At 45.8% G+C, this 23,195-nt stretch overlaps 3 protein-coding genes across 3 annotated transcripts; 2 read left to right on the top strand and 1 right to left on the bottom strand.

The window, feature by feature from the left end:
* The first annotated feature begins 541 nt into the window (after window positions 1-541).
* On the top strand, window positions 542-11,083 carry LOC101774810. The gene is made up of 17 exons (XM_022828585.1): window positions 542-1,194; window positions 1,846-2,042; window positions 2,421-2,556; window positions 2,644-2,880; window positions 2,958-3,181; window positions 3,566-3,683; window positions 3,822-3,974; window positions 4,080-4,166; window positions 4,264-4,554; window positions 6,206-6,332; window positions 6,405-7,343; window positions 7,862-8,279; window positions 8,440-8,584; window positions 8,818-8,933; window positions 9,007-9,085; window positions 9,603-9,836; window positions 10,298-11,083. Exons 1-17 carry the CDS (start codon window positions 853-855, stop codon window positions 10,625-10,627), a joined length of 4,173 nt encoding a protein of 1,390 aa, XP_022684320.1. The 5' UTR covers window positions 542-852; the 3' UTR covers window positions 10,628-11,083.
* Window positions 11,084-12,098: 1,015 nt separating this feature from the next.
* On the top strand, window positions 12,099-12,506 carry LOC101755362 (cysteine proteinase EP-B 2). The gene has a single exon (XM_004978333.1). The coding sequence runs from the start codon at window positions 12,099-12,101 to the stop codon at window positions 12,504-12,506; it is 408 nt and encodes a 135-aa protein (XP_004978390.1).
* A 5,245-nt stretch (window positions 12,507-17,751) lies between these two features.
* On the bottom strand, window positions 17,752-21,351 carry LOC111257980 (dof zinc finger protein PBF-like). The gene is made up of 2 exons (XM_022828584.1): window positions 21,289-21,351; window positions 17,752-18,615 (listed from the first exon to the last, which is right to left on the bottom strand). Exons 1-2 carry the CDS (start codon window positions 21,349-21,351, stop codon window positions 17,752-17,754), a joined length of 927 nt encoding a protein of 308 aa, XP_022684319.1.
* Between the last annotated feature and the right edge of the window lie 1,844 nt (window positions 21,352-23,195).

Below are 23,195 nucleotides of genomic sequence, written 5' to 3'. Positions count from 1 at the left end.
TATAGTGCCAAAGTTGGAAGTTGGGAGTGAAGTAAATAAGGGCTTGGACAGATTGATGACGTAGACATGGCATATGTTTATGCTGAGGTAGTGCTAGTTGTTGCAAGACTGTCAGTGTTAGCTGGAGTGACTTGGCTCCCATCTGGTCAGGTCAAGGCTGTTCACATTACAGACCGACTCGGTCTTCCAAACAAAACCATCTCTTTTATAACAAAGAAAATGAGATCCCTTTGAAGTTGAAAAGATTTTAGTTGACCTGCGCTATTTGTTTACGATCAATAATAAATAAATGACCTTTGCATATCAACACCTCACTTATTCCTATGATACGCACGTTGTATTATTTTTCCTTCTTAATATAACGACACGCAGCTCTCTTGTGTGTTCTCGAGGAAAAAAAAACCAAAATTCCGATAGCTTTTTTTCCTCCAAAAATGACACGGGAGGAATAATTGATTTGTGAGAGTAGCAAGGGTTTTTTTTGAAAACAACGGCCCGCCTTTTGAAATGCCTCCTCGTGTTAAAATTTTCCATTACAGTACAGCTAGCACAGCACAGGAGAAGTCAGCAGCTGAGCTGCCTCTGCCTGCCTGTCTCCTCGCCGCCATTTCTTCTTCTTGACTTGACTCGACTCGCGGAATGAATCTCTCAATCCAGGGGGAGGGGACGAACGCAACGCGGTCTCGACGCGAAATTGGCTGCAGCACCTGATAAGCGAGCGAGCCAGCAGCATCTGTCGGACAGATCGGATCGGATTCCCTTCCCCTTCCCTTCTCTTGCGCCGGAGGGAAGAAGTAGAGGAGGAGTCGAGGAAGAAGAAGTCTCTCGAGCAGCAGCAGAGGAACCAAGAAGATGGGGAGCTACGCGTACAAGTACTGCATGTGCTTCACCCGCAAGTTCCGATCCCCCGACGCGCAGCCGCCGCCCGACGTCCGCGCCGCTCACCTCTCCTACTGCTGCGGCGGCGGCAGCTCCGACGGCGGCCACGACGGCCTCCGCCGCTTCCTCTCCCTGGTCCAGGGCGAGTCCGCCCCCGACGCCGACCGCATCCTCGCCACCCTCGCGCGCACTTCGGCGGCTCACGGCGGCATCGCCCGCCTCGTCACCAGGTCGCCGGCGCCGGCGCCGCCCACGCTCGACGACTTCTTCGGGTTCCTCTTCTCCCCCGATCTCAACCCGCCAATCAACAACCAGGTACGTACGCACCCTCTGCAAGGAATGATGATTGTTTGATTCAAGTTTCATCATCTACTCTCCTACTACCAACAGTTGACTTGTTTCCATCAAGCAAGGTCAACTCCATTCATCCCTCCTCAAAGATTCCATTTTTACACTACCTCCTTGGCTCCTTCCTCCTCCTCCTCCTCGGGATGGATCATGGATGGGAAATTGGGAATGAATGGGATGAAACAGCGACAGAGGGAACATTTCTGCATTCCGTTTTAGTGCTATGTCATTTGCCATTTGGTTCTATTGCACTCTGCTCTCACATTCCACTTCACATCTAAAGAACTGAGTACAGATGAGGCCATCACTACAGAGAAGCACAAGCCTACAACTACAAGTAGTACAACCGTAGTTCTTTTCACAAAACAGACATATCTGCATCGAATTCAGGAAACGCTACTAGTATCTGTAGCATCATTCATGCCACAAAAATGACCCAGTGGAATTACTACCAGCTCCTAGCTGTTGCTCTGTACTACAGGAATGTAATGATTTTTCAGCCCTCGTACTAAACATGTGCTTCATATTGTTCCCATTCCATAGCATGCGGTTAATCGTTTTGCTTCATCGTGATAAACACTGCCTCATTGCTCACCATTACTTTCACTCTTACCTCAGGTTCACCAGGACATGTCAGCCCCGTTGCCTCATTATTTCATATTCACTGGCCATAATTCCTACCTTACTGGGAACCAGCTCAATAGTGACTCCAGCGACATCCCAATTATAAAGTCACTCGAGAGAGGTGTTAGAGTCATTGAACTCGATATGTGGCCAAATGCTTCAAAGAACAATGTTGATATTCTTCATGGAGGGTATGAATTCCTTTTTCTTTTTTTTTAACCACATTGGCTTTTTCAACAAGTAGGATGATTACAGCGTGTTTCTTTGCATGTGGAAACAACTTCATATCATTTGAGGATGACATTTTGGATACACATAAAAAAATCAATTGTGCGCAGTTTATTGTCTGATATACCATGCCAGCTTTTCTTCAAAATGAAGGATGAATACTCCCTACACAACAATGTAGCTAGAACAAGAATTTCCCCACTACACACCACTGCTAAATTCCATATTTTCAGTCAGTTTGTTATAAATAACCCATACTGCTTGAACTTGTAGCCATCCCTTTTTTTTCTCTCACTCTGCAAAATGTTTCCCTGACTCTTATTTTTCTTGGTATTTGAAAGGACATTGACTGCCCCTGTAGAAATGATCAGATGTTTAAAGTCCATTAAAGAATATGCCTTTTGTGCATCCAATTATCCCCTTGTTATTACTCTTGAGGATCACCTCACAGCGGACCTCCAAGCCAAAGTAGCTGAGGTGAAGTTTACTTACTGTATCATTTTTCTTCTTCTTTGCAATTCCCCTCAGTTTAAAACATCAGTCCTAACATGGAAATTACTATAGATGCTCACTGAAACATTTGGAGATCTTCTTTTCATCCCTAGTTCAGACCCAATGAAAGAGTTTCCTTCTCCAGAAGCTCTGATGAAGAGGATAATCATCTCAACTAAACCCCCACAAGAATATAAGGAGTTTCTCAAAGTTAAGGATAATCAGAATGGCAGTGGAAACATAGCTGATTTGCCAGACCAAGGAAGCCTGAGAAGAATAGATTCAAATGCTGATGAATCTGATGGAAAGGTCTGCAATATCACTGCCTTTTCAAGACATGCACCCATTGTTTAACATGAATGAAGTAAACTTACTGTCATGAACAGGATGAACTAGACGATCAAGATGAGGAAGATTCCGATGAGGACGACCCCAAATTTCAGCAGGATACGGCCTGCGAGTATAGGAAACTGATCACCATCCAAGCTGGAAAACCAAAAGGCCATTTGCGGGATGCGCTTAGGGTGGATCCAGACAAAGTCAGGCGGCTTTCTTTGAGTGAAACACAGTTAGCTAAAGCAACAACTTCTCATGGTGCTGAAGTCATAAGGTAATTTGTGTGAGCCCAGTGCACAAGAACACTAGAAGATTTGGTATCAAATTGTTATACGATTGGTTCTGTGGGTTTTATAAACTCAATTATTTGCTTATGCCTTTTAATCATATTCCTCTGTTCTAGAGTTTAGACCATAGAGGTTCAGCAAGTTTTGTAGTCTTACAGTATGTAACGAGAAACGGATGGAAAAAGAAACTGTCTGTGTGCCAAGGTTACAGGACACACATGGTAATTCAGTAAAAGATTGAATTCCCCTAGCGTCTACAAAAGATAACCAACACAAACTATGAACACTAACCGATTGTAGGATTGCATCTCTTCAAGTTGGTTGCTAACTTGCTATACACATAGTTGATGAAGCATTGAAATTGTATTCAGGTTCACCCAGAAGAATATACTCCGAGTGTATCCGAAGGGCACAAGGGTTAATTCTTCTAACTATGATCCAATGAATGCCTGGGCTCATGGTGCTCAGATGGTTGCGTTCAACATGCAGGTGGGATCCATTTTCCACTTTCGTCATGATTTATACTTGCATATATAGTATATATTAAGCTGTCGCATGCAGCTATGAGTTGTAAAGTGCTGAAGCTCCGTGAAGAAAGGCGTAATCCGTTGGGCTTTTGTTTTTCAGGGGCATGACAAAGCACTGCGGTTAATGCAAGGATTTTTCAGAGCTAATGGGGGTTGCGGGTATGTTAAAAAACCTGACTTCTTGCTAGTGACAGGTCCAAATGGTGAAGTATTTGACCCCAAGGCGAGTTTGCCAGTGAAGAAAACTCTCAAGGTAGGTGATATGCCTGCAATTCTCTGACAACTGTGGTTGCTGAAAATCTCAGTGAAGATAGCCCACCCTAGCAGCTAAAATTTTTCCGTGATGATGTCCGAGCAGGTAAAAGTATACATGGGCGATGGGTGGCGCATGGATTTCAGTAAAACTCATTTCGACGCCTTCTCGCCTCCGGATTTCTATACCAGGGTAAAGATTTCCATACCCATTTCTGCGCATGGAATGTCGCAGCTAATTAAGAAGACCCAATATAGTGAGTGACACATGGTATCTGAAATATAAACAGGTAGGGATCGCTGGAGTGAAGGCGGACAGCGTGATGAAGAAAACGCGGGTCCTGGAGGACCAGTGGGTGCCGGTGTGGGACGAGGAGTTCGCGTTCCCGCTGACGGTGCCGGAGCTCGCCCTGCTGAGGATAGAGGTGCAGGAGTACGACATGTCGGAGAAGCACGACTTCGGAGGGCAGGCGGTGCTGCCGGTGTGGGAGCTGAAGCAGGGCATCCGTGCCGTGCCCCTGCACGACCGCAAGGGCGTCAGGTTCAAGTCGGTCAGGCTCCTCATGCGCTTCGATTTTGTCTAGGCCGCCATCAGCACAGCAGCAGCAGTCATTGTTGAGGGATTTGCATTCTTTTGCATCATCCTAGTGTGATTGTGATTACGTAAAAAAAAGTTACCAGATATGTACTATGAATTACTGTTACTAGTAGAAGTAGAGTATGGTCCATGTGATTAGTGTAGACTAGGATTAGGGGGGCTGTTAATTCCATCTTGCGCATGCATATATGTACCATGAATGTACGTACTACTACCGGTTTTGTCGGAATAAAAGGTTGTATGGAAGGAAGCAGCAGATTGGCCCTGCAAGTCTCGTATATATTTTGTTCGAATTTGATGTTCCTTTTGAAATCTGTTTTTTTACTCAATTTGATGTTCCAATTATTCTAATTTGATATCATAACTCATAACACATGTTAAAAAAATTCATCATATATTTTTTATCATTATTTTAATAGGGAATGACATTTAATATAAATTAATACTTGGGATGCAAAATTATATGGGAAATAATGATGGAGAATTCATAATATATATTTTTTTGACATAAATTGTGATGTCCACTGCCATCTCGCAAAACTTTAAATTGAAATCCAATTTGTGTACGGAGGAAAAAAAAGATAAATTACGTTAGCGGGTAAATTGAACTAAATTGCATAGTGTAGATAGTAAATTGAACAAAAATAGTTTAGGAGATTATCTAAATTTTAGCTATACTTGATAATAGTAATTTGAATTATTTTCAATAAAAAATTTTAAACATGGAGACACCGGCTAAATCCCACGCGAAGGGCGGCGGCAAAGCTGCGCCAGATTTCTAGTCATTATTTAGAAAAGGACACGTAATGATCTGGTCGTCATGCCTATCCATTCCCTTGATGTGGGTCCATTTCTTTTCATCAAGCTGGGCCCAGTTAACAAATCTTGTTAGTAGTAGTAGTTATGAAAAATACATATATATCTGATTGAATTTATGATGGTACGGTGTTTATATGTTCCTCATTGATAAGGTGGGGACATACGTGAAGAGTTGATCCAGTCCCTCGGATATACCAATGCATACTAAGAGCGTGTTTGGATACACTCTGCTAAATTTTAACACCTGTCATATCGAATATTTGGACGCTAATTAGTAGTATTAAATATAAGTTAATTACAAAACTAATTGCACAGATGGATTCTAATTCGCGAGACGAATCTATTAAACCTAAGTAGTCCATGATTTGGAACAAATATTTTCAAATTATGGACTAATTAAGCTTAATAGATTCATCTCGTGAATTAGCATAGGGTTATGCAATTAGTTTTATAATTAGCTCATGTTTAGTCCTCCTAATTAGCATCCGAACATCCGATGTGACACTGCTAAAGTTTAGCACTTAGTTTCCAAACACCCCCTAACACATGCTACCAGTGCCATGTGCCGCGTGCCTAATTCAAATTAATTTTTGAAAATATTTATGTTGTGAATTCGAACCTTTTACCACCAATGGCCCATATTTCAAAAACACTTAAAAAGATACGTGGGAACAGTTATTTTAAAATAATTTTGTTTTCTTACAGTAGACTTATGAATTGTATCTTTTTCAAATTCGCCAAAAAAGATAGGCCACATCTGAAAAAATCATAATAATTCATTTCATTTCATTTCTCTGAGAAATAAAATCGTGCAGTTTGTTTTGTTTTCTCATGGTCGCGGGTCGCCGCTTCTCCACCTCCCGTCTGCGCTCTGCTCGCCGGCCTCGCCCGCCCTCCTCGTTACCACCGCCGGCTTCTTCCTCCACCGCCCCGCCGCTCGCTGTAAGCTTCCACCCCACCGCTGCTCTCTTCCCTGGCGCCAGAAGAAGCAACAACCCACTCCGAGGGAGTGATGCCTCGCTAGCTCAACTTGCTGCTATGCCTTTCCCGCCGCTCGCCGTCGCCGGAACCCACGGCCACCACCGCACCGGAAGCATCGCCACCTAGTACTAGTAGTGCCTGTGTCCCTGATGCATACGTCGTCCGACCGCCCCTTGGAGGCCTTGCTCGCCGCCGCCCGCGGCGCCATCGCCCACCTTCACCTTCCCATCATCATCCACATCCCTGGATCCAATTCCAGGAGCCCCAGTCCCAATCCCGACCGCCTCCTCCACCTCCACGTCGTCGTCACCAACTTCCTCCACAGGCCCCTCAGGTCACTCGCCAGATGCTTCCGCGGTGACGACGCCAGGCCTAAGCGCCGGGGAGGCAAACACTCGCGGCCGCTCAGGGACCGGGAGCGGAGCGCTGCAGCCGCCGGCCCGCAGCAGCAGCAGCAGCTGGAGCTCCTCCTCTGCATTGCGTTCGACGCCTTCGATGCCTGCAAGCACAAAGGCGCCGAATTTGGTATCGCTACCATACAGTCGAATCAATTCCAGCTTCTCAGGAAGGTAATCGATGGAAAGAGGGCAGATTTCGACGGCTTCCTTTCCAACTTGGGCTTCGCAAAGGTCGGGGCACCGCCTCCCCCGGCAGTCATCATGGGTGCGGCGGCCCCTGCCCCAGCACCGGTCAGCGACCAGGAGGAGGGTAGTGCTGGAATCGGGGACAGTGAGGGGGTGGACAATGCTAGTGGTTCACCACAGTCAGCACAGAAATTACCTGCACGGCTGCTTAACATCCCATTGTCCAATGTGGAGCGGCTGCGCTCGACACTGTCTGCAGTTTCGCTGACAGAGCTCATCGAGTTGGTCCCGCAGCTGGTCAGCAGATCATCGACATCACCGGATGGACACCCAGACAAGAAGAAACTTTTCTCTGTGCAGGACTTCTTCAGATATGCAAAGATTGAAGGTAACATCATTCTTCATTTTTCAACAGGGAGGTGTCCTCCATACCATAATTCTTTCAGTATATAGGCTCATGGCCTGCAATGGTCAATACTGCATTGGGTTTGCCATATGGCACCAATCGACAATGGCCATCAGTCCACAATGTAGAATGCTGAAATGCCAGTTTTGATGTCGAAGTTATTATGTTTTACGCACTTTAATCATTGGGCTCCTTCAAGCATGCAGATTCAGGATATTCAATTTATGTTTGCAATTTATAGTATATAAGGTCTCTGTTCTGATATACCACTTTATCGAGAAAATGTATGCCTATCAGACATTTTCCTTAGCCTATGCAAGAACTGGGGTTCTACAACATTACATACAACTTTCAAACTGGGGTTCTAATTGGTGCATCAGCATTGTGCATCCTCTACAAATAGTATACTGGAACAGTGCTTATGAAAATGTTGCTTTTATGTGTTAGTTGGATCGTGGGGCGATAATTGTAATTGATGTATGCTGCTGCTGCTGCTGCAGGAAAGCGATTCTTTGAAGAGTTGGACAGAGATGGTGATGGCCAAGTCACTCTAGAAGATCTCGAAATTGCAATGAGGAAGAGACGGTTACCTAGAAGGTATGCTCGGGACTTCTTGCGGCGTACCAGAAGCAACTTTTTTTCAAAATCGATTGGCTGGAAGCAATTTTTATCATTGATGGAACAGAAGGAGCCAACCATTCTCCGAGCATATACCACGTTGTGTTTGAGCAAGTCTGGAACACTTCACAAGAATCAAATTTTGACTTCCTTGAAGAGTGCAGGCCTTCCTGCCAATGAAGATAACGCTGCTGCCATGCTACGTTATCTTAATGCAGATTCAGAAGGATCAATCTCATATGGGCATTTCCGCAACTTCATGCTTCTACTTCCTTCAGAACGCCTTGAGGATGATCCTCGGTATGCCTGTCGCATCCTGTTAGAAGAAACTTACGTCTTCATTGGCTTTAGTGAATAGTGACCATGCAATTGGAAATAATCACCAATTCTTACTATCTTTCAGCAGTATATTGTGCTCAATTTGCCATCTTACTTTCTCTTCACTTAAAAATGCATCCAGGAACATTTGGTTTGAAGCTGCTACTGTTGTCGCTGTTCCCCCACCTGTAGAAATATCCACGGGAAGCGTTTTGAAGTCTGCTTTAGCTGGAGGCCTTGCTAGCGCTCTCTCTACCTCTCTGCTGCATCCTATTGATTCAATGAAGGTACATCAGCATGCTTCCTTATACCGTTTTCATTCAAACAAGTTGTTCAATAAAACGCAGGATGTTCAGTTAGGAGCTTTCTGTGTGTAGCATCCCATTTTGAGCTCTTTATTGTGACTATGATTGCTCATCACGAATGTACTGATCTTGTGGATTAGTATAGGAGGACACAAGTTCTGTCTGCCGACCAAGATATCCAAAATTCATTTGCATTATCTTTTATGTTGTACCAGACACGTGTCCAAGCATCTACGCTTTCATTTCCAGAGCTAATCTCACAGCTACCACAAATTGGGCTTCGAGGACTGTACCGAGGTTCTATCCCAGCAATTCTTGGCCAGTTTTCAAGGTCTGCGCAATTTCATTGTTTTATATGCAAAATCTTTCATAGGCTGTAGAATTCACACCATGTCATTTTACAGCCATGGTTTGAGGACAGGAATCTTCGAAGCAAGCAAGCTTGTATTAATTAATGTTGCTCCAACACTTCCAGAGATTCAGGTATATTTTACTACTTCAGTACCACCTAGTGCAAATTCTGCCTTCTCTACAATAAATTATAAAGGGATTTGTTGCCGTACGTGCAGGCCTGAGGTCACCTATAAATCTCTTTTTTTCTCGAACACACAGGAAAACTTCTCATGATATAAAACTCACGATATAACTTTTTTTTCTCGAACACGCAGGAGAACCTATAAATCTCATGATATAACTTTTTAAAACTTCTTAGTGGTAACATAAACTTGCTTATATGGCCCTGGTTAAGCTCTCAATTACAGCATGCATGTATGGCGATTTGAACAATTTAAGCTCATCTAGTGAGGTACCTATTCTTGTAAAGTTCAGAGTAACTTATTTTTATTCGTAGTAGAAAAGGTTGCATAGCTTAAAATGGAAGTTAGTCCGCCTGTACAAACCTATTGCATGGCATCTGAACCAGGATCGAGGCAAAAACTAAAATCTGTAATAATTGTTGTGCTGAGTGAAATTCCTTGATGATCTGCGTTTTCTTCCATAGGTGCAATCAATGGCTTCATTCTGCAGCACAGTCCTGGGGACTGCAGTCCGTATCCCTTGTGAGGTTCTCAAGCAGCGTTTGCAGGCTGGAATCTTCAACAATGTAGGGGAGGCAATTATTGGCACCGTGCAACAAGATGGCCTAAAGGGCTTTTTTCGTGGCACTGGGGCCACTCTTTGTCGCGAGGTTCCTTTCTATGTTGCTGGAATGTGCCTCTATGCAGAAGCTAAAAAGGTATCCTGAATTTAATTAAAATGATTCTGTATTTTCAACAGACCTTCAAAGTGGCATTTCTCGACCTTATTATTGACTTAAAAATTTGTGCATTTGAGTGCCCGCTGTTTTAAGCTTATTGTCAGTTCCGCTGATTTGAAAAATGCATGCCTCTGACTGTGAAAAAACATCTTAATGGGATTTTAAAAAATATATTAATGGGATTTTCTTGCACGAATAGTAAACATCTGAATGACTAGAGTTAGTTGTTTGTTTTGCTGCATTAGAGTTGATACCAAATGGACCGGAGTTAGGCAGTAGAACTTTTGATTCTTCTAGTAATTACTCATTATGTTGGTCAGTGCCACCAGTATGCATTTGGTTGTGATAATTTCAAAATGGTAGTTACATTACATCTGTTAGGAAAAGTTTTACTTTTCATGACCCGCACATGTAATGATGATGGCCTTTGGTTTTTGTAGGCAGCACAGCATGTTGCGAAGAGAGAGTTGGAACCATGGGAAATTGTAGCAGTTGGAGCATTGTCCGGAGGACTTGCAGCAGTTGTGACCACTCCCTTTGACGTTATGAAAACACGGATGATGACCGCCCCTCCAGGCACGCCAGTGTCCATGCAGACGATAGTGTTGTCCATCCTTGGAAATGAGGGCCCCCTTGGGCTCTTCAAGGGTGCGATCCCCCGCTTCTTCTGGATTGCTCCTCTGGGAGCAATGAACTTTGCAGGCTATGAGCTTGCCAAGAAGGCAATGATCAAGGAGGAGAAGAAAACCATGGTGGGTTACAGAGTCTGACCTACCTACCGTTCGCCCGGTTAACATGTGAGGTGCGAAGAAGAAACTGAAAGCACGCAGCAGGAGTTTTTCCACCCATGTTGCAGAGAAGCAGTAGAAAAAAATCTGCTTTCCTTGTTGATACTTAGGTTGTCATATATTTTTACACCCCTCTGAGGAAATTTTGCTGAATTTCCATTTCAATAGGCTTTTGAGATGGCTGTACAGTACAGTAGATGAGAAAAGGGGCTAGAGAGGCTAGTGGCACATGCTAGCTGGAGCTGTTCTTTTGCTGTCGCTTCTTGGTTTTGCTTACGATGATCCACAGCTAGCCGTCCTACTGTAAATCCACTGTTGTACTTACCCTGATGATCATTTTTGGCTTGGAGCTGACTGTTTTGGTGTTTGAAATAGACCTGATAAAGTGACAAGAAGAAGAATAAATAACAAATTAAAGGGTGATGTGATAGATGTTGAGGACAGTCATTGCACTTTTGGATATTATATGTCTCGATCAGAGAAGAAGCTGTGTACACTGGGAGACTTGCCAATCACCACCACCATGGTAAACAACAGGATAATCGTCAGCAGCTTGCATTCGGCATTGGAATTGGCCGTGGCGAGCGCCTTCTCTAATCTTCAACAGATTCTCCGCCACTCGCCGCCGGTGGTATCGTTCACCTGCCTCCTCCTGCATCAAAATATTACACCATGCACATACAACTAGCATGTCTCAACGGCCCTTCCTCCAGCCCACGTCGCTGTTAGACTTAATCTTGTTGTACGTGTTGCTTTATGTTCAGTGCATCGTTTAGTTCAAGTTAGTAGTGTTCGTGTCAGTCGTGCAGCATGGCGTTGTGGCCAGGACCTGCAAGCGCAAGCAGATCGGCAGCCATGACGTGAGTGTGAGTATGTGTTGTGGTGTGCGGCCACGTGCCTGGTCGAGACATGGCGAGTGCTTAGGAGAAAATCAGCAGATACATGTGTTTGTTAGTCTGATCTGTGGCCAAGTCTAAGTGAACGAGTCATGGCGAGAAAAGTGGATCAGATAGGTGATCTGCATGTAGAGAGATGTGCCTTGCATGTAGGAAGGTGATTAGTGACCACGGGAGAGTTTGGCCGGGTCATGCGGCCAGACGTGGCTCAACCAGTGTGTGCGTGCGTATGCGTGTTTATTCATAAAGCTGTGGTGAAGAGAATACAAGTGCTGTGGGCACTGGTGTGCAGTGCCGTGAAAAAGAGACTTCTCGTGTGTGCCTCTGCTTGTGAATGTGTACGTGTTTACCATACACCTGAGCGATCATAGAGTTTCGTGAGTTCGTGAGGAGACTGATAGATTTGGTCATTTCCAACAGTCGCCGCAGCTCAGCCTATAAAGTGCTGCCCGAACCTCCGCCTCTCTCTGCTGCAGCCGCCGCCGCCGAAGCCGCCGGAGCCGAGCGCCGCCGATTCGCCACGTCCGGGCCAGGCGAAGCCGACGCCACTTTCGATGATGAAGCACCTCGCCGCCGTCGTCCTGCTCGCGCTGACACTGCTGGAGCCGGCGGCGGCCGCCGGCCTGAAGTTCACCACACACGACCTCCGCTCGGAGAAGGCTCTGAGGCAGCTTTACGAGCGGTGGTGCAAGCACTTCAAAGTAGCGCGCAAGCCAGCGGAGAAGGTCCACCGCTTCGCCAACTTCAAACAGACGGTGCACTTCGTCGCGTCCCGTACTGTTCGAGTTGCAGACGAGCCTCTGCGACTCAACGGTTTCGCGGACGCAACAAGGGCGGAATTTGAAGGCTGCAAGTGTCGCATGACTCCGGAGCCGCGCGTCACTGCAGCACCTGGGACCATTCTAAGGGACCTCCCGCTGCCGGTCTCCGTCGACTGGCGTGGCGTGATCCCTGGAGTGAACTGAACTGCGGGATGCTGGAGTGGGGTGGCTCTTACCCCGTGATGGATCGGGACTAGTCGATCCAAGGGGTTCGAGATTGGAGTTATAAACGTGATCGAGTCTCGAAAGTAGAATATATTTATTTTTCTACAGTTTACTTTTCAAGCATGATGTAAGCTCAAGTTCGGTTACGTGGAGTTATAAACACAATCCGACACTTGAGTGTCGCAATTTCAATTTCATAAGTAACGGGTCGTACTCTTTTCCTCATTGGGGGCTCCACGATGAAGGTGAGGTTTTTAACGAGGCGACACCGATGTAACCATTTATAATTTTAATAAGTTATTCCTCCTAAATTTCATGGTCTCATCCTTGTTACATATTCATCTCTACAGTAACATATAAGTGCAAATCAGAAAAACTGTGCAAACTTGAAAACTTTGAATCAGATCCACAGGATACAATCTAATGGATGGGGTAAGAGATAACGATTTTGCGCCTAAACTCCCCCCACCTGCCAGCATTTTTTTTTTCAAAAAAAACCTCTAACCCCTCCCAGGCCCGTGCACCAGGCCTGTTCCGCCGCCACGACGTGCGCCAGGCAGTTCCTTTCCGCGACGTCCTCGTTCCTCTCGCGAGCGCCGCCAGCGATTCCGCCCCTGTCCCGTGGCCATCGTCGCCCCTTCCCCCTCCGGCCTCCTACCCGCCCCTACCCCCGCCTCCACCCTCGCCATCCGTCAGCGCTCCTCGTCGGCGGAGGCGGGACGACTATCAGCGCGCGGCGGAGGGCGTCGCTGGACCCGCTGGATCTACCCGGTGCGCCCCGGAGCTCCGCCGGGCGCATGGAGCGGTGCGCGTCGCGGGCCATGGCGGGGCTTGCGCGCGCGAGCGGGAGCGCGATCTCGTCGCTCCCCATCAGCGAGTGCGGGTCGTCGAGCACTGTCGGCCACCGTGGCAGTGTGCTTTGGCCATGGCAGGGGTGACCATCTCCTCCTCATCAACCTCGGCGAGTGAGGAAGAGGCCGGAACCTTTACAGTAGAAAAACTGACGAATCTGAGGAATGGAACTTTCGATCATGGTGTGCTTGCAGGGAGAATTTTGTGCTTCTGTTGGTATCAGACAATCTTGTTGTGGTTGTGCAGGGAGAGATTTTGCAATTCTGTAAGGCAATAGAATGCAGGTAGTTCTTGTGCAGGTGCTTGTAATTGTGAAAATGCAATTGTAAAAGTTCTGAAAATGGAACCATCAGGTTGAAAGATTGCTCCTTTCTCTCAAATTGGTGTACTGGTTACTGGGATATTGGTGCATTGTTCATCATGAATGATCAAAGTTTTGGTATTGTAGTCAAAACCTACATCCAGATCATGCAGAGCACATTGAAATTTTCAGAACTGGAAGAACTAGCAAGGCATGACTTGATAAAAGAGAACACAGCTATTAATAAGTACTCCAAACTCTCCGGTGTCTTGTTTGCACCATGAAACCAAGTCTTAAATTAATAAGATGAACTAAGGTCATGATAATTGATGTTTTTTCCTTTATCTGGGAGCAAACATTGAGGCTTTCAGCTTACTTGTCTTCTGATGGATTCTCTTCCTTGGTTAATTCCATGTTTCAATTTATGCTGTCATGTGTGCACTTTGTCCTGTGGAATAAAATGGTAAGAGGACCTCGAGTATGTTTTGCCAAGTTCCTGGCTCTGGAGTTCTATGTGGTGTCAAAGTCTGAGTTCTGGTGTCTTCATGCAAGTAAGTAGTAACTGTGCCGTGTCAGAAAAAAAATCAGCACTACTCTGGTTTGGCAAGCTGAGGGTCCTCCAGGTACTGCTCCAGTTCACATTTCGCAGGCTGGCAATAGTTAAGGCACTTTAGCAGCCATGAATTGGTAACCTATTACAAGCACCAACTACCCATATCAGCAAATGACTGGACCTGTTTTGGAAGTTCTCAACGACTGTATTCTAATCACGAACGAAAACAAATATGATCAAAATGATCGAAAGTGTTCACACGAACTTGAAATATTAGCCACCAACATTGGATTCTCTTCCAACCAACAATTGGGTTCTCTTCCAACCAACAAATACAAGTAGAGTATGATGTATCTGTTAGCTATTTGTGTCAGGTAGTAATACAATTATGATGTACAACAATTGGATTCTCTTCCAACCAACAAATACAACAAGCGTGCTCTCCTGGGAGAACCACAAACATTCTGATACTCCTCCAGCTCTTGATCTGCAGCTTCATCGTCGTATGCCACATCGTCTTCAGGATGGAAGGCTTCCTCTTCACCTTCTTCAGAATGGCACTTACTGGCTTTGGACCAGCAAATGGAGCAGGCACTGGTTCACACTCGGTGGTCTGTCAATCATTTCATTGAATTGAGCATTGTCCCTGCATCCAATATTTCCATATTTTAGCATTCCATTTCTCAGCAAGTAGGCATGACATACCTCACTGAATTTAAGATCGAAAGTTGATCAGTAGTTTCAGATAAAAACATGAGCCATTACAGCTCAACCAACCACTAGGATACACCAAATATAGTTTCAGACATAATTCCATACAAAAAATTTATTCTCGGTAGAGGGCTCTCTACACTCTTCTTCTGGGGAGAAACACCAACTCCCCTGTATCACCAAGCCTCAGCTCGCTCATCTAGTTGGTGCTGTGCATGTGGCGGATCAGGTCGATCACACGGGAGCTGAAAAGAACAATGGGAAATGAGACAGGATTCAGGAATTTAAGTGCTCAGAAGTGCAATTCATAGTGAGATACCGGACTATTTGAAGTGCAACTCAGGAATCCAATAGCAGGACAAATAGAGCAAAAGCTACTACTGAATCCGGCAATGGATATCAGACTATTTGAAGTTGGAGCACCTCGGGCGGCGGCGCCCTCATCGGGGAAGTGGACGGCCACGGGCGGCGGGGAGAATGGCGGGCGGCGACGCCCTCACCGAGGAAGCGGAGGGCCATGGGCGGCGGGGAGCACCTCCGATCCGTGGTCCTCACTCGGATACATCGCCTTCCGTCCAATTCCCCTCCGAGCCGTCCCGCTGCCCCCATCATCTCGCTGTCTCTTCTTCTATCCAGCTGTTTGGCCGCGATTCTCCCGTTTCACAACAGAATCAGAACCGTTTCTTCCTCCCAAACGACACCTGTAATGGTATCTCCATATAGCAGTGCCCAAGAAATGATTTATTTAGCCACACCAACAATCAAAGAAGAAAATTCAAAGAGGCCCATCAATTTTTTACAATTCCAGGAGAGGTCTTTTCAAGAGTCCTCACGCCAGTTTTTAAATTTTTTACTAGTTAATTATTTTCTAGCTCCTGTTCGTGTAACGTTCACAAATTTCCAAATTATAGATGTTAAATATTCAACAAGGACTCTTGAAAATATTCAACAAGAACTCTTGAAGGAAAAAAGAGTAGCGGCAACATGTGAAGGTCTCATTGGATTCCTAATGGACGAGGTGGTAGATCCAAAAGGAGAATTTTATTACGATGGACGACAATTAGACACTCCGATCAGCAACACCTCGACAGGAAGATTGTAGATAGATACTTTGATTTATTTGTATATATAATACGCGCTAATTATGATCGATTTGTACTAGTTGAATTGTGTATATGAATTATGTATAAGAATTGTGTATATATATAGTAATTGTATAATTACAAATCCCATTCGTTTAAATACTAGTTGATTTCATTCTAAAAAAAATCTCAACTACTAAAGGTTAACAAAAGGACCCGGTACTACGTACGTGATGTATGCATGAAAAATTCAGACGCTAGGCAGGGTGCCATGCAGGGTGCCATTTAGTCCCGGTTGAATTCTAACCGGGATTAAAGGGTAACCCTTTACTCCCGGTTGGTGACACCAACCGGGACTAAAGGGTGACCTTTACTCCCGGTTGAAAGATCCGGGACTAAAGACCCCCCCCTTTTGTCCCGGTTGGTTTATCCCGGATGGATTTTCGGGAGATATGCATCCTACCAACCGAGACTAAAGGCTAATAACTAGTGCGTGTCCATCCCCACGCTCACAAACCACAAGCCGGTGCTCGACGCATGCATGCATTACAGGAAAAAAAGCTATTAATTTATTGCTATTTTGAAGGTTGAACCGACGTCTCCATGCCCATAAACTAGCTAGCAAAAGCAATCCCGTTGTTCATATTCTTGTTCTTGGTTGACTTTTGGGTTCATAGCCCCGATCTCTTTGCCGAGTGCGATTTGAGTGTAGAAGCTCCATGGATCTAAAGTATACATTTCTTAGAATGAAGTTGCGGTAACTTGTACATATAAGTTTGATCGGTTGTCTTTTTGGTTCGATTCAAATCAATCCCTCTCCCAGGAGGCGCACGTCAGTTCTCTGAGGGGGAGAAGCTCGTTTTTTTTTTTTACAAAAAAAAATCCTAGAAGCTCGTTCTAGCAAAGGAAAGGCAGTAGGACGTGACGCGCACACACATGCATCATCACAGGATTTGTCCTCCAAAAGATTTGGTCGTCACAAGATCAAGGACAGATTAGGTAGAGCAGTAGCGCAAGAAGCTTCCCTGGTGATTAGCAATTGGCGGGTTTAGTTGCAGAGACAGGGAGCAGCGGCCGTGATGAAGCCCATGTCTAGGTGCAGAGAAGAAGAGGCTCGATGTTCAGAAATAGAGAAAGAAGAAGGCCTTGCCATGATGCCCGTCAGATGCATATAAGAATGTACTAGGTACTGCAGGTTGGCCTGATTACCAAAGCAAAGAAAGAAGAAAGAGAAGGCAAAGTGGTACAAGCTTGCAGAGGTGAAGGCAAGAAGCAAGAACTATGGAGTTGTTAATACAGTAAGTATGTATGTATGTATGTATGTATGTATGTATGTATGTATGTATGTATGTATGTATGTATGTATGTATGTATGTATGTATGTATGTATGTATCAGTAGTTGCATTTGCAATATTGGGTGGGGTCACCACCAGGAATAATTAAGTAGCTCAAGTTTCTTGTTGCATTGGTGACTAGGGTTCTTCCCATGCATCCGCTCTTGGCTTCCATATCATCCATCTGATCGAGGGCATGCAAAACAGATGGTGTCGCTCTTTAATTTTTCATGAATTGAGTCAAACGTTCAAATTGATTTGCCATCATTCAACTGCTGATGATTCTAATTTAATTGGTAGTACACGGCAAAATCTTTAGATAGACTAAATAAAAGAGAATATCCACTGAAAATTATTGAATGATCCGATGAATAATGCATGCATGCATGATCAAATGCGAGAGCTGCTCCAGTAGATGTTGATGATGTCTGCAGATGCGCCGCCGCCGCCCATGTCGTCGTTACCCGCAGCATCAGCAGCAGTGCCACCATCACCACCACCAACCTCCTCCTCCTGCTGCTGCTGCGGCTCCTGCACTGCGGCTGCTGCCGGCGATCCACCAGCAGCAAATAAACCACCGTCGTCGTTCCCATGCTGTGACGACGGCAGCCACTGCTGCTGGAGCCCACCACCAGCACCAGCAATCATCCCAGGTCCATGCTGCAGCATCATCGCACCAAACGACGACGGCGTCGGCAGGAATGGCAGGAGGTCCAGGAACGACGACGCCGGCGGCGTCGTGCCGGGATTGGACGGCAGCGACAAGGGCGCGAAGGGCAGGGGGTGGTGGTCGCTGCTGGGGAGCTCGAAGCCGCCGCCGACGCCTGTGGCCGACATGAACGTCGTCGGGAGCACGTTGGACAAGTTGGCAGCAGTAGGCGGCGGCGGCGGCGGCATCATCATCAGCAGTTGCTGCGTGCTGCTGTTCATGATCTTCTTGGAGTCGCTGGAGGACGCCAATGCCGATGGCGCCGACGGGTTCTGCTGCTTGTTCTTCCGGCAGCGGCCGCCGACGGGGACGTTGCGGAGGGTGCCGCCCTTGGTCCAGTAGCGGCGGCAGGCCTTGCACAGGTAGCGTGGCTGCGTCACGCTGTAGTTGTTGTAGTAGCAGAACTTGGTGTTGGTGGAGTGGCAGCGCGGGCAGTTGAGCGCCTGCTCCTGCTGTGGCCGTGGCATGCGCTCCCCGCCCGCCTGCTGCTGCTTGGCCTTCTTCACGTTCCTAGCAGCAGCAGGTGGTGGTATCGCTGCCTCCTCCTGCACCAAATTATTATACCATGCATAAATTAATTACATCTTATATAAAATCATGTGCAGTGCAAATAATTAAAAAGAGAGGACAAATAAATTAGAAACAAATGACTAAAATAAAGCTCAACCACTCGGAGTCAAAGAAGCACATATAGTACAAATTAAACTTAATTTAGATTTTAGCATGCATACAACTCAAGCCTTTTGTGCCTACCAGCATACTCAATTTTTGACCGTCAATCCCACCCATTTTCTTGATCGATCACGACCCTCTAGTAGTAGGAGGATCTGACCATAACTTATTTGGGCGTATCCTAAATTTTGAGCTGTCGATTCGTGTGATCCAACAAACGATCCATTTCTTGACCTCACATATTTTCCCAATTGATCATAATCCCTTTGTAGGATTCGGCTCTAGTTTATTTGGGATTGTCCTGAACTAAAATTTGGGCTGTCATGTAATCCAATGGCTCATTTCTCTGCCCCATCTTTATTCCAAACTTTTCTCTCAAGCTATAGCCCGTTTGTGCATCATATTGAATTTTGGGCCATTTGTGATCCAATGACCCATTTTCCCGCCAAACTTTTCTTTCAATCGATCTCTGCACGTTCCTCTCCCGCCTGCAGGATCCAACCATAGCCAATTTGGGCATGTCCTGAATTTTGGGTGATCTAATATCGATTCATGTGGTCCAACGGTCCATTTGTCCACCCCACTTATTTTCTCGATTGTTCATGACCTTCCCGTATGCTCTAGCTGTAGCCTATTTTGGCATGTCCTAAATTTTGTGCTATGAATTCATATGCTCCAACAGCCCATTTCCCGCCCTATATATTTTGTTCCAAACTTTTCTTTGATGATGACTATCCTGTAGGATCTATTTATAGCTTATTTGGGCATATCTCCAGAATTTTGGGTCATTGATTCATGTGATTCAAATGGCCCATTTCTTGTTGCACTTTCATCCAAACTTTACTCTCCATCTATTAGGACCCTCGCTTAGGATCCAACCATTCCCTATTTGGGAATATCCTAAATATTGGAGTTGATTCATGTAATCTAATGGCCCATTTCTCCACCCTAACTTCTTTTCTCAATCAACCATGACACTCCCGTAGGCATACTTGGGCATTTGACCTAAATTTGGTCCAGCTATTGCATACTTGGGCACGACCTCAATTTGATCAAGCTATAGCATACTTGGCCATGACCTGAATTTTGCGCCATTATTCATGTGTTCCAACATTCCATTTCCATGTGCCCGACTTTATTACAAACTTGTCGCTCGATCGACTCTCCCGTAGGATCCAACCATTGCCTATTTGGTCCTAAATTTTGGACCGTTGATTCATGTGATCCAACGACCCATTTCTCACCTCACCCTTCTCGTGACCGATCACAACCGTCATGATCCAACTATGGCCTACTTGGGCATGACCAAAATTTTGGACCGCCAGTTCATGTGGTCCAATAGTCCATTTCCCTACCCCACTTTACTTTTCTCTCGATCAACCCCTCCTTAGGATCCAACTAGGCATGCCCTAAATTCTGGACAGTCGATTCATGTGATCCAACGCCCATTTCTCCGGTCCAATTTTTTTTCTCAATAGACTTATATAGACTATTTTGGCATATCCTCAATTTTGGGCCGTAATTCATGTGACCCAGACTAAACGGCCCATACTCCCACCTCTTTAACCTAACCTTTCTCCCCATCGACCCTAGCCTCCTGTTCCGCCGCCGCCACTACCCATGTCTCAACGACGTCTGACACCAACAAGACACCCCCAAAACCTCCATCCCTCATCAACACTTCCTAATTTCTTGCCTACGACGACCTTCTCCGTCATGCCCTCACCCCCACTCCACTGACTCCTCTTCGATGGATCCAGATTTGCTACCACACATGCTCAATTAGCTTCGCTAGGATGATGACTTGATGCCCCTTTCCTAAATCCTCACCTCGTCGGCATGTCATCGGAACTGGAGAAGGTCTATCACCCCATAGATGGGGTGGCATCTCCTCCAAATAAAGTCTAGGTAAATTTAGCTTTCCCCATATAACATATAACTGATGCTAGCTTCTGAGGCATACACATATAGTAGTACTTGTTAATGGTGCATGCAAGTAGACTAATTAATCGACCTAAAAGCTGGAATGAAAAAAAAACCTTGGAGGATAGGCATCCATCCATCTTTGAATTGTGATCCTATCCATGGAGCCCATGAAGGCATTAATGATTGAGTATTTATTTGCAATTGTGCATATGCCAATGTACCTAGATACACTTCAATTCACAGCAGCTAGCTAGGGCACAACTCTAAGTTGGGAGCAGGGGCGAAGCTTAGGCAAGGCCAGAGTGGGCCATGGGCCCCCTGTGCCCAGCAAAGTTTACATTGTTAAACATTAATTTTGACATTGTTCGTTGATTTTTTAGCTCAACTAACATAGGCTAGCCACCCCTGGATGTTTGGTCAAGCTCCACCACTTGTCGGGGGCTATACACAAACCAAACTCATTCATGACAAACCTTATCATCAACCGAGAGCTACTTCACGGCAACACCCAAAAGAAGCAACATGTGTAAATAAACACGGATCAATCGATCGATTTGTATATGGAAGGAAGGTATATGCAGGGAGTAGCAAAGGAGCTAGGTGATAGATGGAGTAGTTACCTGCTGGTTCTGGAGAGTGGACGGCATAGTAGTGTTGCAGGTAGTGTTGAAGATCTTGTCCATGGGTTCCTTCTCCTTCCACCAAGCTCGCTGTATACGGCAGGTATATAAAGGACCGATGAGCCCACCAAATAAATTAATCAAGGATGATCAGTCGATCAAAGCAAAACAAACCTGCAGTGGAACACCTTACCAGCAAGGAGTTAAGGATGGAGGAAGGACTTGCACCCTCCGATCCAATCCCTCTCGTCGCTAGGAGAGGAAGGAGGAAGAGTGCAAAATGATGCCTGAGAGAGATATAGAGGGGGGGGGGGGGGGTTCAGTTATTTGTAAAGAGCAAGAAAGAGGAAAGGGACGGGTGGATGGTGTGAGGAGGGACGTGTACTGTGGGCTGCAAGGGATGGAGCCAGCGGTGAGGTGGAAACGGCAAGCCGGTTTTCCGGGAAAGCAACCGGGCGGCCCGGGGGCTAGCCAATGACGCATGCACGGCATGATGACTCTGGCCTCTGCAGCCCCCTCCCCCCTCTCCCATGGACGCCCCGCGCACCTTGAGATGCCTTCCAGGTCTCCTTTAATTTTTTTGTGCGCATATGCAACGGAAGTAATGCACACCCAACAATCCAATATCTAGACAAGGGTCGTCCACGGTGCACTGCTCTCTGCATATGCATCATCATATCCTTCTTCTGGCACAAGCTAGCTAGGCCTCACCTAGTTCTCATCCTTGTTAGATTTTAACCGAGATTATTATCCCCATGTGGATCCATAATTCAATCTCCCAAAACCATGCAAGCACGTCTAATAGTGGAACAGGCACATAGCTAATAGCTAATAGATCCACAACAACAATGAAATCAGGACACATTGTTATCCTACGGTGAGTCAGTTACTATTTATTATCTATTTATTGAGGCTAAACGATCATTTAAATGGATTAAATGGCCAACAAATGAGATAAATGGCTGGCGAGCGAGAGCGGAAGAAGGGTTTTCGACATGGCTAGGCGGCATCATGCAGCAGACAATTAGGCGAACAATGTAGAGGCACAACAATGTTAGTTTAACCAAAGCTAACATCTTCAACAATGTTAGTTTATTAGCCAAAGCTTATAGCCAAAGCTAACATCTTCAACAATGTTAGTTTATTAGCCAAAGCTAACATCTTCAACAATGTTAGTTTATTAGCCAAAGCTTACAACACACGTGTTGATAGCCGAACATGCGTTTGGAGGCTATTTTCAAGTATTCGGTCTGACACCCACAATTTCGTACCCATTATGGGATGGGGAAGCCTAGTACCTGATTGAACCTGGACGTGAGCGGTTCGATCCACTGTCTCTGGAACGGAGTTCCCCTGCGGTCGCATGTGGTGGCAAGTGTGGTCACGGAACGGTAGAGGCCGGGTCTGTGGAACCTTGCACCAAGAGAAGTGGGCCCGACACGGGTTAGGGAATTGATGGGGACGGCCGACACAGGAAGCGACCCTCGGTGGTGCGCGGATATTGTGAGGTTAGGTTCGCCATGCATGGTTAAGGAACTCGAATCGGTTCGTCTGCCTCTCACAGTTTGAGACTGCTTGATCGCTATGCTACACTGAGTAAAGAAGGAATCTGATGATGACATGAACTTACTGTTGAGTTTATACACATAATGTTTGGATCTATGCTTGTTTAGTATAAGTTGCCAATGTAGACTGGTTAATGAACTTAGAATCTAAGCTGAAACCTTGAAAGTAAGGACCTAACATAGTTGTTTTTGGCAAACAAAACCCCTCAGCCAAAGAGCCTTGCATGTCTAGAAGTGGTGGAGTAGTTTTCCCACCGGTCGGTTAAGTCTTGTTGAGCTTAGAAGCTCAGCCTTGTTGTGGCATCTCTTTTCAGGAGAAGTTGAAACTTCCGAGCGTGCTGC

Source organism: Setaria italica, chromosome VII (genome assembly GCF_000263155.2).
Source record: "Setaria italica strain Yugu1 chromosome VII, Setaria_italica_v2.0, whole genome shotgun sequence".
NCBI classification, from domain to species: domain Eukaryota; kingdom Viridiplantae; phylum Streptophyta; class Magnoliopsida; order Poales; family Poaceae; genus Setaria; species Setaria italica.
This window is presented reverse-complemented; position numbering and strand designations above follow the sequence as displayed.

What these genes read in the sequence shown, in the direction of transcription:
- LOC101755362 (XM_004978333.1), top strand. Translation starts at nt 12,099, where the DNA reads ATGAAGCACCTCGCCGCCGTCGTCCTGCTCGCGCTGACACTGCTGGAG.
- LOC101774810 (XM_022828585.1), top strand. Translation starts at nt 853, where the DNA reads ATGGGGAGCTACGCGTACAAGTACTGCATGTGCTTCACCCGCAAGTTC. An exon ending in CAGTGAAGAAAACTCTCAAG is followed by an intron (nt 3,975 to 4,079) that starts GTAGGTGATATG and finishes ATGTCCGAGCAG; the next exon opens with GTAAAAGTATACATGGGCGA. An exon ending in CAACACTTCCAGAGATTCAG is followed by an intron (nt 9,086 to 9,602) that starts GTATATTTTACT and finishes TTTCTTCCATAG; the next exon opens with GTGCAATCAATGGCTTCATT.
- LOC111257980 (XM_022828584.1), bottom strand. Translation starts at nt 21,351, where the DNA reads ATGGACAAGATCTTCAACACTACCTGCAACACTACTATGCCGTCCACT. An exon ending in CCACTCTCCAGAACCAGCAG is followed by an intron (nt 18,616 to 21,288) that starts GTAACTACTCCA and finishes AATTTGGTGCAG; the next exon opens with GAGGAGGCAGCGATACCACC.